At 45.2% G+C, this 13,249-nt stretch overlaps 1 protein-coding gene across 1 annotated transcript in view; it reads right to left on the bottom strand.

Moving 5' to 3' along the window:
* The window catches only part of fes (FES proto-oncogene, tyrosine kinase), a 44,863-nt gene extending 32,166 nt beyond the window's left edge, over window positions 1-12,697 (bottom strand). The window contains exons 1-2 of the mRNA XM_036136535.1: window positions 12,228-12,697; window positions 11,523-11,696 (exon numbers count right to left, since the gene is read on the bottom strand). Of these exons, the coding sequence (XP_035992428.1) occupies window positions 11,523-11,696; window positions 12,228-12,452 (399 nt within the window). The 5' untranslated portion in view covers window positions 12,453-12,697. The remainder of the gene's footprint in view (window positions 1-11,522; window positions 11,697-12,227) is intronic.
* Window positions 12,698-13,249: the final 552 nt, after the last annotated feature.

Below are 13,249 nucleotides of genomic sequence, written 5' to 3' on the forward strand. Positions count from 1 at the left end.
ATTTGGTCCTACTGGATCTTATTTACAGGAAAATTTTTCTTATTTTTAGTTCCGTTTTTGCAGTGTAGGATTTAAAAGACACAGATAGCAGTCGATTTACAGAACAATGTAAAATTACTGTGCAACTGCATGAACATATCAGACAAATCCATGCAGCCTTTTCACTTCCACGTCACAATTACGGGCTCCTTTGTGTTCTTCTATTATATGAAATCCCAGTAAACACTTTGAGGTTAGCGGTGGACGCTAACATTGAAATTTCAACGCGTTTTTCAGGAGGCATCCGTTAAGTTGTAAATGACAGCTGGGTGTTGAGCTGGGTGTGAAATGCAGGAGCCACGCTGCATATTGAGAGTGAGCGCAGACACAGGAAGTGGACAGCCGACCTGCTGCGTTTCCCTTCAGAAGGAACATGAAAGCTGAGAAACTACATTTGAGGAAACGATCTGACCTTTGTCGTGTAGCTGGCAGCAGCGTTTCAAAGCTCTTTGATATCATCTCTGACTGCCTCGTTGATTCAATCAGGACAAAAAAAAATATATATCTACTGTAAAAACCGCACAGTATTGCTCGCTTTGCACTGCACAATAATAGCGCCATGTGAAGCAAACAACCCAACAAATGTTCCTGCTGCAGCCCAGCATGGACTTACAAAAATTTACACTTCATTTGCTTTATGTAATTGGGTAATAAAACACCGTGGGGCAGGCTGCTGTTTTGAACTGCCCTGTGCTCTTTTGCTTAGGTTTATGGGAATTGCATCTAATTATAAAGATGGAACTTATTTCATCTGCAGCGGCAAACGATCGACAATGTACTGACATGTATCTTTAAGTCATTCTTAATATAAAAACATAAATCATTGCCGCTGTTCTGCGTTGCAGAAGTACACGGATGTTTTATTGACCCAGAAAAGGGAAACTATAAAAGAAATGGTGGAGATTAGAGGGGGTTGCTCATCTTTAGCATGTAACCTGTTGTTGTTCGCCTGCTTAAAGGTGCTTCTTGGTGGACGCATTAATTGCATCAAATGAGAACTGAAAACATTTGTTCCGTTTCGCTTCGGACTGGATTTCCTGTACATGTTTATTGCTCCTCTATTTCAGGTTTGTGGTGTTTAAAACACTTTGACAACAAGAATGGTCAAACAGTCATCTAAATAAATAAAAAAAAAACTATTAAAAAAAACTATTTTTAGTCTTTTTATTCAGAGCCACAAAAGTTTTTACCAGTACTTGTGAGTTTTTACCGACTGTCCGCATGCTTAAACTGAATATTTATCATTACATTGAAGACCCAGAAATCCAAAATAAAATGTAGCATTTTAATCTGCCTTTCCTCTGTTTTTTTTTATGTGGATAAGTGGATAAGTCGTTGTGACCCTGGTGTGAGAGTGGACTTGTGTTTGCGTGAAAGGATCCCTGCTGGAGGGCGTGGCTGGCCTGCAGCAGACTCATCAGACTGCTGCACTGCAAAAACAGAACTTAAAATAAGTAAAATGTTCTTAAAATATGTATATTTGTCCTTGATTTGAGCAGGTAAATAAGATGATTTGCCAATGGAACAAGATTTTTGACCTTAAAATAGGAACAACTCATCTCCATCATCTTATTTCAAGTGCAGAATGTCTAATTATCTTATATTAGGGGTCAAAATACTCATTCCATTGGCATATAATAATACCTGCTCAAATCAAGGACAGATACACTAACTTTAAGAACATTTAGCTTATTTTTAGATCTGTTTTTGCAGTGTCGAGGTAAGAGGAGCAGGAGATCTTCAGCCTTGTTGGTGCAGTTAACTCAGTTTACCTGCGTCCTCCCAGGTTGCCGTTAGCGCTCCAGTCCTGGATTTCTTTTGGAAACTGACAGATCTCCCTAAGAACGAGTCCAGACGCTCAGCCTTCTTCGGCCCGCCTGCTCTCTCCAACACTCTGGTCACTCGGTCTGAGGAACACAAATCCTCCACACAACGCCTCCGCCTCATCGCTGGGATCTCCGTTCCTCCTTCTACGCCTCCCCCAGCATCACTTCTACTCCTGCTCAGACGTAAGCGCTCCTCTCCGTCCCACACTCTCTTTGTTTGGTTTATTATTGAAGCCTGTAAATCTCTCGCCTTTCACTCCCCGTGTCCGGCGCGTGATTCTGCATGTGGGTCAGGGAATTACCACGAAACGCAAATAGTTTTAAAGCTCATGGTCTGAAACAAAAAAAGATCTTTGACTCTCACCCAGGAAGCAGGTCCATATTTGGAGGATGATAAAGCATTTGTAGTGGCATCTTCTGTAAAACCTGTCCTAGTCATGATGGAATGAGTCGTTTTCTTAATTAAACGTTTTAAAGGCGACCTGACGACTGGATGTGTTTTAAATGACCCGGTTCATAAGGGACCCTTTTCTCAGAACTGAGGGTTTTTGCCTTTTCTCTGAATTTGCAGCTCTAGTAGACAACAGAAAATCAGCGCCTAGTTCTAATGATTCTTGCAGTAAGCGCTCAGCCGTTGTCTTTTGAGTGACGATTTTGTAAGACGATGGGTTCAGTAAGACTGAGAATTTTGTAGTAGGGGAACTCAAAGTTTTATTAAGTCCTTTAAAAGTGTCTGCAATAACAAACATAGTCAAAACATAGAGCTTTCAGGAAGCATTTCAGGCTCCTGTTGCTTGGTGATTGTTAGGGGGTAATAGGATAGAGGCTGGTTCTTTTAAGGTTTTAACAGCCAACAAGATGGTGTATCGGTCAGGATACAGGTAATAGGGTAATGAGGCTCGCACTCCTTTAACTGTTGCCGTCAGCAGGGTTTATTCCACTTCAATACTCAGTGTTGCCAACAGTCTGCAATAACATATGAATTGCCATTAGGCCAAATATGTATTGCAACAGTAGAAGTTTAAACCAAATAAACTTAAACATATCCAAAAAAGGCAAACTTAAACATCAATCTGTGGAAATACATTTCCCCAGCATATTAGATATAATTCTAATTATGTAAATATAGCATCACTTGGCTTAAATACTGCAGGAACTCAAAGTGAGCACAGTTTCAATGAAACATAATAAACAGACGTTTTCTAGCTCAAATTATAATGAGTAGCTTTTGGCGCCATCATGTGGTCAAATAAATAAACTACGCCATGGCGTCAGCCGGCAGCACGCCCGATCACAACATGCACACATGACGCACAACCCCGACGCAGCGCACACGCAGCGAAAATCCAAACCGTAAGTAAACAGTTTTAACATAAACTTATGAAGACCAACGAAACTGTTAGGTGTAAAATACTTCTGTGTGTAATCAACAAACCAAGCACCGAATGTGGTAACTTACGTTCATTCATTAACTTAACACTCGGAGCATCGATAGTTCTAACTGCAAACAGCCGACATGCTATGAAGTTAACCGGAAGTAGCAGATAGCGCCCTGAACTTACACCTACGTCACTTCCTGATAGCAGCCGAACCAACATCATAAACAAAGAATGTCTGAGCCTTTTATACAGCCGCCCCCAAATGTGATGCCACATTTGCTTAACAATAAAAGGCTTCTCAATTAGTTTCAGGGGATGACCGGCTGTTGGTGTCAGCGTCCTGTTCTTCAGATGGTACAGCTGGTAACACAACCAACCGAGCAACCGGTCTAGTGTAGACATGTCCCTTAATGTTCACATCAGCAGATCTGATAAATCCATCATCACTACGATGAATCTCAGTCACTTGACCTATAGGCCATAGAGCTCGGGGCAGCTGTGGATCTACAACCATAACCACGGCCTTCTGCAGAAGGTCAGGAGGGGTTGAGTGCCATTTCTGTCTTGCCTGTAGGCTAGGAAGGTATTCTCTGATGAACCTTGCCCAGAACTGATCAGCAAGAACCTGTGAGTGCCGCCAGCGCCTTCGACTGAGGACATCCACCTTTGGGTAGACCACTTGGGGCAGCGATCCATCAGGCCGCCCCATGAGAAGGCTATTAGGAGTCACAGGGTCCACATCGGCCACATCAGTTGAAACATAGCCCAAGGGCTTTGAGTTGAGGATTGACTCCACCTCCATCAGAACCGTAAGAAGTACTTCCTCTTGAAGGGGTTGGGATCCTACACAAGTGCGGAGAGCTGACTTGACAGAACGGATCTCCCTCTCCCACACTCCACCAAAATGTGGGGCTGCTGGCGGGTTAAACCGAAATGTGATCCTTTTCTGGGCAAGCTGTCCCTGCAACGTCTCTGACATGTTGGCAAAGGCTTCTCTGAGTTCTCGATCTCCTCCCTTAAAATTGGTTCCACAGTCTGACCATAGCTCTGCGGGTGTTCCTCTTCTGGCGATAAATCGTCTAAGGGCCATGAGGAATGCATCTGTATCCAGACTACTTAGAAGATCCAGGTGTACTGCCCTTGTTGTCAGACACTTGAAAATGATCCCCCAGCGTTTCTCATGCCGTCTTCCAATCTTCACAATCATAGGCCCAAAACAGTCAACGCCAGTTGAGTAAAATGCTGGCTTATACAATCTAAGCCTAGCAGCAGGAAGATCAGCCATCTTGGGAATCGAGGGTTGGGCCCTCCAACGCTGGCACTCAGGACAAGTTCTCTGGAATTTACGTATTGCCTCTCTTCCTCGCAATATCCAGTAAGATCTCCGCAGCTCTGCGAACACCCGTTCAGGGCCTGGATGATGAAGTTCGATGTCATATTTCTGAATGAGAAGGCGTGTGAAAGGATGTGAAGGATCCAGAACAATGGGATGCAATGTAGAGCCATCGAGACCTTCTAGATGTCGTAAACGACCTCCTACTCTAATGAGGCCTGTTGTAGTATCCAGTTCCGGTGCCAGGGTGAGTAATCGACTTCGGGATGTAACAGGTTTTGCTTCTGCTAGCAATCTACATTCCTCTGAAAATGACTCCTGTTGAGCATGCCGAAGAATGGCCAGTTCAGCTGCCTGATACTCTTCAGTGCTAGGTGATGATGTTGAGAACGCCTGCCCTCGAAGTTCTTTAATAGTAGCATCCAAGAGCTCCTGCCAATTCTTGTGCACTGTTCCATCCTGAAAGGTCGGCATGGAGGTGGTAGCTGTTCCACAGAAGACAGTCTTTCTGAGCTCAGCTTCATCAACACAGGGCCCAGAACTCGGCTCCTCTGGCCATTTGTCAGGACTGTCGTGCAGAAAGCTAGGCCCGTTAGACCAACGATTTGGGACCTTCAGCTCGGTCAGGGTCTTTCCCCTGGTCAAGTCATCTGCTGGATTACTCTCAGAGTTTACATAGCGCCAAGTACAATTTTCTGTTAACTCCTGTATCTCAGCTATCCTAGCTCCTACAAAAACTTTATAGCGGCAGGACTGTGAGCTCAACCAGGTGAGGACAGTTGTCGAGTCAGACCATAAAACTATCCTTCTGATAGATGAGGTAAGTTCTTTCTTCAGGATGCTGGCCAGCTGGGCTGCCACCAAAGCTCCACACAGCTCTAGGCGGGGAATAGAGAGGGTACGTTTTGGGGCTACACGGGAGCGAGCTAGGATGAACGTGAGGTGAACCTGACCGGTGCAGTCTTCAGTCCTCAGATATGCAACGGCTCCATAAGCTTTCTCCGAGGCATCTGCGAAGATGTGTACTTCGCGGGTAGCCTCCTTTAAGCTGGCATCAGCAGGTACATAAGCGCGTGGAAGAGTAAGGTGAGGTAGAAACTGGAGCTCCGCCTCCCAATCCAACCAAGCTTGAAGGAGTGTAGATGGGAGGTTTGAGTCATCCCAACCGTGCTTCTTATCCCACAGCTGTCTGAGTAGGAGCTTCGCTCGAGTGGTAAAGGGTAACAGATAGCCTAAAGGGTCATACTGTGAGGCTAGAACCCTATAGATATTTCGAAGAGTTGGCATCTCATAAGACACAGGCCTGTGTTTATAGCCTAGGGAGTCTGTATTCCAATTCCAGCTGAGTCCAAGTGTTGTCTCTAAAGGGTTGGATTTGTCTTCTGCCAACCACAGATCCAGGCTTTGTGATCTAGCTTCAGGAGGCAAATGACTCAGAACGCTTGGGTCATTGGAAGCCCACTGTCGTAACTCAAAGCCAGCAGATTTTAGTAAGTCTCTCAGGCGATCCACCAGGGCTTTGGCTTCCTCTGGTGAGGCAACACTCTGTAGGCAGTTATCCACGTAGAAACACTTCTCAATGGAAAATCTAAGGCTGTCATCAGGCTGAGTATTTTCCATCACGTGGCGCTGCAAAGCGAATGTTGCACAGCAGGGACTTGAGGTGGTCCCAAACGGCAGGACCTGCCACTCATAGGTTTTGGGAGGCTCGTCCACCTTGAGATCCCGCCATAGGAACCTCAGTACGGGGCGATCTTCTGGGAGGAGAAGAACTTGATGGAACATCCCCTTTATGTCTCCACTCACAGCGATGGGATACTCACGAAATCTGACTAGCACTCCTAGTAGGTGGGCCCCAAGGGTAGGGCCAGGCAGAAGAAACTGATTCAGGGACTGTCCAAGGTATTTGTGGGAGCAGTTAAAGACTAAACGATTCTTCCCATTATGACTAACGAGATGATGAGGGATGTACCAGCTCTCCTTTGACAAAGGGTTGTTTTCAACCTCCTTTACAGCTCCTGTTTGAATCAGCTTCTGCATTTCAGCTCTGTAGGCATCAGCCTGATTGGGATCCTTCAAAAGGCGTCTCTCTATGCTTCGAAGCATAGGCATAACAGATTCCCTGGGTGCTTTCAATGGTGGCATATGTGTATGGCGGAGGAGAGGTGTAGCATACCTTAGGACTCCATCTACCATTATGCGATCTGTTTTAGCCTCAAGCAAAGCCACAGCCTGCTGATCCTGCTTTGATCGTGTCACTTCCTTTTCAGATCTGTAAGGTATGGCATCCACCTGCCAGAGCCGCTCTACGTGCTTAAATAACTCATCTGCTTGAGAGGATGTATACAGGCATAAGGCAGGCTGAGTCGGCCGCCCCATGAACAGACTTGGCCCCTGTAGGGTCCACCCCATCCGGGTGTGGACAGCTGCTGGGCTGCCAGGCGGGCCCAGCCGAACTGGTTCTATAGGAGTTATCAGATGTGGCTGGTCTGATCCGATAAGGAGCAGTGGCTTTGCTTGCTTTAAGGCAGGCACTGGTATCCCTTGCAGGTGCTTATACTTCCTTTGTAGCTGATCAACAGGATATGTATGGTGAGCTAGGTTAAGAGGATCAGCTGTGAATGCTCCATCGATCTTGTAGAGGGACCCAGGATTGGTAGCGGCAGCGACACTGAAGGATACTGTATGGCCGTGAAGCATCTGAATGTCTTGGCGGACGGTACGTAGGGGAAGGTCTTCAGGGATGCCTGTCAGACCAAGGGTTTTAGCAGCAGCCGGGAGCAACATGGTTCTCTCTGAACCATCGTCAAGTATCGCAAAGGTGTCTAGAGTTCGTTTCCCATGCCTCAGAAGCACGGGTACTATCTTTAGCAGAACACGATTGCTGGCCCCATGCCGATCCAGGTAAAGGGAACCCGACGCTGAATTGGTAAGGCAACTTTCTTCCCTTCCAGCCATGCCAGTATTGCTTCTCTCAGTTCGTGCATTTATCTCGTGAAGGGCCAGTAGGTGTTTTCCCTGGCAGAGACTGCAGGGTTTTTTTCAGTGTACACTGAGCTGCTAGATGCTTTCGGGCGCAACGCCAGCATCGTTTGTTGACTTGGATCCAGTCCTTTATTTCTTCCTTGGAGAGCTTAGCTACATCATTACACTGACTGAAATAATGTTCTGTGCTCTCACAGTAGGCACAATAAGCTTTGCCTTTCGCCTGCCCTCCAGCTTGACTCTCCTTTGGTGGCAGGAAAGTGTGTTTTGAGGGTCCCTTTGCATTATGTAGGACAGTTACAGTCTGTTTGGTGGAACGGGCATCAGCTCTCACACTGGTTCTTTCTCTAAAACCCTTTCCACCAACTTGGCTATCAAACCCCTGACACCATGACTCATGACGAAGCCATTCAGATAAGTCATACAGGGTGTAGATCCCCCCAGGCTGCTTGAACTGGTGTCGACGAAAGTCAGCTCTTTGTTCTGGAGGGAGCTTGCTTATTAGCCGGGCAACATGGGAGCCACAGTTCAGTTCCACTTCTCCTTCAGTCCCCAATGTCTGTAGCAGCCCAACGAGTGACTGCACCTGGAGAGAGAACCTTTGGAAGGCTCCTGTATCACCTCGTCTTATTTCTGGACCATCTAGGACACTTGCAATTTTCTTTAGAGCAAGCTGATGAGGTTGTCCAAATTTATCATGGAGGGCTGCCATAGTCTCAGTATACGGTCGGGGTGAGTTCAGGTACGCATCAGCAATAAGCCTAGCCTCATCAAGCTTAAGATGGTCGACAAGTATCTGATACTTGAAGAGCTCAGTTGTATTAGGAGGGAGCAGGTTCTCCAGAGCCATTCGGAGCCTGGCAAATTCAGAAGGATCTGAATGAATGAACTTTGGAATTGTTGGTTTGGGCCCCCTATATATTAACTCAGGGGAAAAGGGCATGTTTGGGTTATTTTGGTCTGACATCTCACCCACCGTCCCTTTAACTGGAGAGGAGGGGTTGGCTGGAACTGGTTTCCTTTGTAACAACCCTCTATCGTTTGGTTCCCAACCCGTGTTTCGCCCAGGATGTTGTGGTGGGGAACGAAACATGTCTGCTTTAGGATCCTGATACTGCGGAAGGCATGAAGGATTAGAAAGCTTACCAGGGAGAGTTTCTGCATTAAAGGGAGGGCGGTATTGTAAGCCTTCATCGGAATATTGTTCTTCAAGCTTTAAGTTGGAGAATCCTGCTGGCAGGTCTTCTTCTGGTTCAGGCCACGGTGGTGGGTCAGGCCACCCTTCCTCATCTTCCTTTAACGGCTCTGTATCAGTTGTGGGTCTGTATGCCCCTTCCGAAACTGCTTGTAGGGGGCTGATGAGTATTATGTTGTGAGGCAGTAAGCTGAGCCATATCCTTCCTCAGTGAGTAGGCAGCCTCAATCAATGCTTTAATATCACTCCTTGCTTCACTTAGTTCTCTAAGACCCTCCTGTAATCCTTGCTGTGCTTGCTGAAGCTTCTCTCTTTCTGCCTGCAGAGCTCTAAAGTCTGTATGAAGTGGTGGGATGGAGGGTCCCAGATGATTGGAGAAGGGGGTGTACTCATGTGATAAATCGCTGAAGTTCCAATCCTGCCGACTTCTCTCCAGCAGAGGACTGTTATAGTAGGCCACATTTCTATCACTATAAAAGGGAAACGTGCTGCTGTACTGAGGCTGAACTCCCATACTTCTCGGGAGAGGCTGTGGGCTGTCCCGGTGATACGTTTCCATAAAGGGATGACCTGTATAGTCAACTTCATAGTCATCAAACCGGCTCGGTCGGCGTGTTTGCCGTTTAGGTCTGACATCAGGAGGCTTCATTCCATCTGATTCCATCTTGAGAACTGTCTCCGGCTCGAAGGACCAAATGTTAGGGGGTAATAGGATAGAGGCTGGTTCTTTTAAGGTTTTAACAGCCAACAAGATGGTGTATCGGTCAGGATACAGGTAATAGGGTAATGAGGCTCGCACTCCTTTAACTGTTGCCGTCAGCAGGGTTTATTCCACTTCAATACTCAGTGTTGCCAACAGTCTGCAATAACATATGAATTGCCATTAGGCCAAATATGTATTGCAACAGTAGAAGTTTAAACCAAATAAACTTAAACATATCCAAAAAAGGCAAACTTAAACATCAATCTGTGGAAATACATTTCCCCAGCATATTAGATATAATTCTAATTATGTAAATATAGCATCACTTGGCTTAAATACTGCAGGAACTCAAAGTGAGCACAGTTTCAATGAAACATAATAAACAGACGTTTTCTAGCTCAAATTATAATGAGTAGCTTTTGGCGCCATCATGTGGTCAAATAAATAAACTACGCCATGGCGTCAGCCGGCAGCACGCCCGATCACAACATGCACACATGACGCACAACCCCGACGCAGCGCACACGCAGCGAAAATCCAAACCGTAAGTAAACAGTTTTAACATAAACTTATGAAGACCAACGAAACTGTTAGGTGTAAAATACTTCTGTGTGTAATCAACAAACCAAGCACCGAATGTGGTAACTTACGTTCATTCATTAACTTAACACTCGGAGCATCGATAGTTCTAACTGCAAACAGCCGACATGCTATGAAGTTAACCGGAAGTAGCAGATAGCGCCCTGAACTTACACCTACGTCACTTCCTGATAGCAGCCGAACCAACATCATAAACAAAGAATGTCTGAGCCTTTTATACAGTGATAGTGAAACCATTGCAGCACATATGATGAAAGGAACCGTTTCACGAATTTGGCCTCATAACTCAGACCAAACATGAATGGCGGAGAACAAGGTCATGTTGGAGCTGTTGTGGGAAAACCAACTGCAGACAGATTTAAGTACATCTAAAAAAAAAACATGAATATCATGACAAAGTTCATTATTATCTGTCACTCGTTTCAGAAAGTTGGGGTGACAAAAATATCAACCTTTTTCACGATATTCGAACCCTTTCAGATGTAGCTGTAGAGTTAGACAGCTGCCACTGATGGGTTGTCTGGATGTTTTTGGCAACATTACTGCCGGGCAGATTATTCATGTGCAGAAAAATTAGACTTGCACAAAAAATGCATGAGTGGTGAGTATAAAGTCGGCTATTTTGGAGGCCCAGTAGCTGGGAATTAAGGAGCCGACACATGCTAATGCATATCAGAGCCACAACGCTGAAATGAGATCTAAAATGAATGCTTTCAGAAGCTCCAACGCTTTGAATTACAGTTTTTGTCACAAGTGGTTCTTTATAATTTGGTGAATTAAATGCTAATTGTTTCTTGCTAAGAGAGCTGTGAAATCCCTCCACAGGGTGCCAGTTTTCTTCTGACTAATCCAAAAAAGGTTAAAAAAAATAAAACAACTGGACTTCTATTCTGAATCTGAAGACTGGAAGTCCACTTGTTTTATTTTTTGACCTTTTTTGGATTGATCATGACCTGGATGACTGAGAATCTACAATCTCCTCTGTGGGTGAATCCGCCACAGAAATCTTCCCTTTATGATCTGAAACTTGGGATGGAGACTCTGTCACCATGTTTCTGTTCAGTGGCCTTATTGTTACTAATTTATGCACAAAATTGGCGTTAGAAAACATAATATCACTTATTAAGCAACTATCGGCTGTCTTCACACTCTTTTCTTTCAAACTTCTCCTTTTAAAAAAAACAATAACTTTCTCCACTTGGTTCAGTGACATGAACATTACTCATAATCATGAGCACCACGCCTGAATGCAATTGAAAAATAAGGTATTAAAAGAGCGATAAATTCACTTTAATGCAGTGGGAACAGTGAACATCGCATTTTAAAGACTTGTCTCCGTTTCTTAGACAAAAAAAAAAAAAAAAAAACAAGCCCCAGAGGTTAGGCGGTTGGGTCCCCAGCAGGAAGCGATTATGTCAAAGACATGAGAGAAACACCTGTTTGCATGCGCTTTGTTTCACACCTTGTTGAGCTCGTTCCTCAGGAGGTTCCAGTGCTCGGCGTAGGTTTTGCGGAGCTGTTGTTTGTCTCTGATGAGAAGAGTCAGCTTGCTGATAGGCCCATCCAGGAGATCCTCAGAGTGCCGCCTCATCACCTGACTGAGGGACTCCGTCTGCGAGACCAACACTCCCCACGACTGACACGCAGTGGTGGGGGTAAAACCTTTAGGGATTGCCTTTTCAGGATGAAACAAGCTTACAAAAAAAGGGAAAGCAACAACAAGCATTGCTCCGCTTCCACTTTCATGAACTGAAGCTATTTAACATCTAAGTGCCATTAATACCAAACTCTGTGAGGCTACATCCCCATTTCGGTGCACTTTTAGCAGAATGTCGAAACAGATTTTAAATAAACCAAGTAGTCATCAGATATTCTGAAAGCCATGTAGATGAAAAATTCAAAGGCCTTCGCAAGACTAGTGATGGCATTGCAAAATAAGTGCAATCGGATGTAAAACAAATGAACATTAAAATAAAGAGGCAACTGGAAGAAACAGGTCACTTAATAAAAACAACACATATGCCTCATTTGACAAATTTAGTCATTGTTTTGTACGTGACACAGAAAACAAACTTCTAATGTAAACTAAGAGTTTTTTTTTTATCTTTTTGACAACTTTACATTGACAGGATAACATGCACTCAACCCGAAGAAGAGCGGACCTCACCTTGTTCAGCTGACTTATGTAATCCAGCCCCGAGCTGATCTGAGGCCGGTCCATCTTCTCGGCCATCGCCGTCATTTGGTGGAGCTGCACTGAAAACTCGCGCTCGCTCTTCGCCCGCTGACCCATCCACTTCTTCATGACCTCCATCAGGTGAAGCTCAGAATCCAACAGCCTCATGACGGCTGCGTGCGCCTGTGGACACCGGAGATCCTCGCCGAAACCCATCTCTGGACGGATGCCGCCTCTGCCCGGGACTCTGCGTTCGTCGGCAGTGAACCCCAGCAGCCCGTTCTCATGGGGGAAGCAGCTGCTCTAATGACCAGCAGCGTCTCTCTCCCTCTCTTCCTCTCGCTCTGCGGCCATGCAGACGTTTCACTTCCCTGTGAGCAAGAAAGAAATCTACAGCGGTTCAAGTGAGGCAGCACTTCCTCATGTATTTTAATGCGGTTCTACTTTCAATTTGCCAACAACTTTGGTCGCACAGCACCTCCTAAACTCCATTGGTGTGACTGCGTGCGTCCCAGACCACACCTTCCTTTTACTCCGGCGGATGAAAACAAACTGAAATGCAGAAATAAAACGGGCCGAATACTGAACCGTGGCAGACTACTGAGCTGAAGTCATGTTCCTTATCTACATAATTTATCAGGTCTAATCATCTGCTGCTTTGTGCAAAGCAAACACGAGCAGCGGCAGTTTACTACATGAAATAAAAACGCTCGTCATCAGTGAAGCTTTAGGTCTCTCTTACTATTTAGAGTTCCTGTAACTAAACGCTGAACATCTTCGAGCATCCCTCCATCTCTGCTTTGGTGAGCTCCGCATTACAAATTGTTTACATGATCACAACATTAGAAACGGCATCATCTGTAAAATTCCCCCGAGGATGGTCTATTTAATAAATGTGTGCCACGCCGTAACCAAAATAAATTCATTATTTGACATAAAACATACAATTCAAAACTAGACAGATTGATGACTCCACTTTCTTTTTGTTGCTTCTCTGTTTTACCGTAAAAACA

The sequence above is a fragment of the Fundulus heteroclitus genome, chromosome 4 (genome assembly GCF_011125445.2).
Source record: "Fundulus heteroclitus isolate FHET01 chromosome 4, MU-UCD_Fhet_4.1, whole genome shotgun sequence".
NCBI lineage: Eukaryota > Metazoa > Chordata > Actinopteri > Cyprinodontiformes > Fundulidae > Fundulus > Fundulus heteroclitus.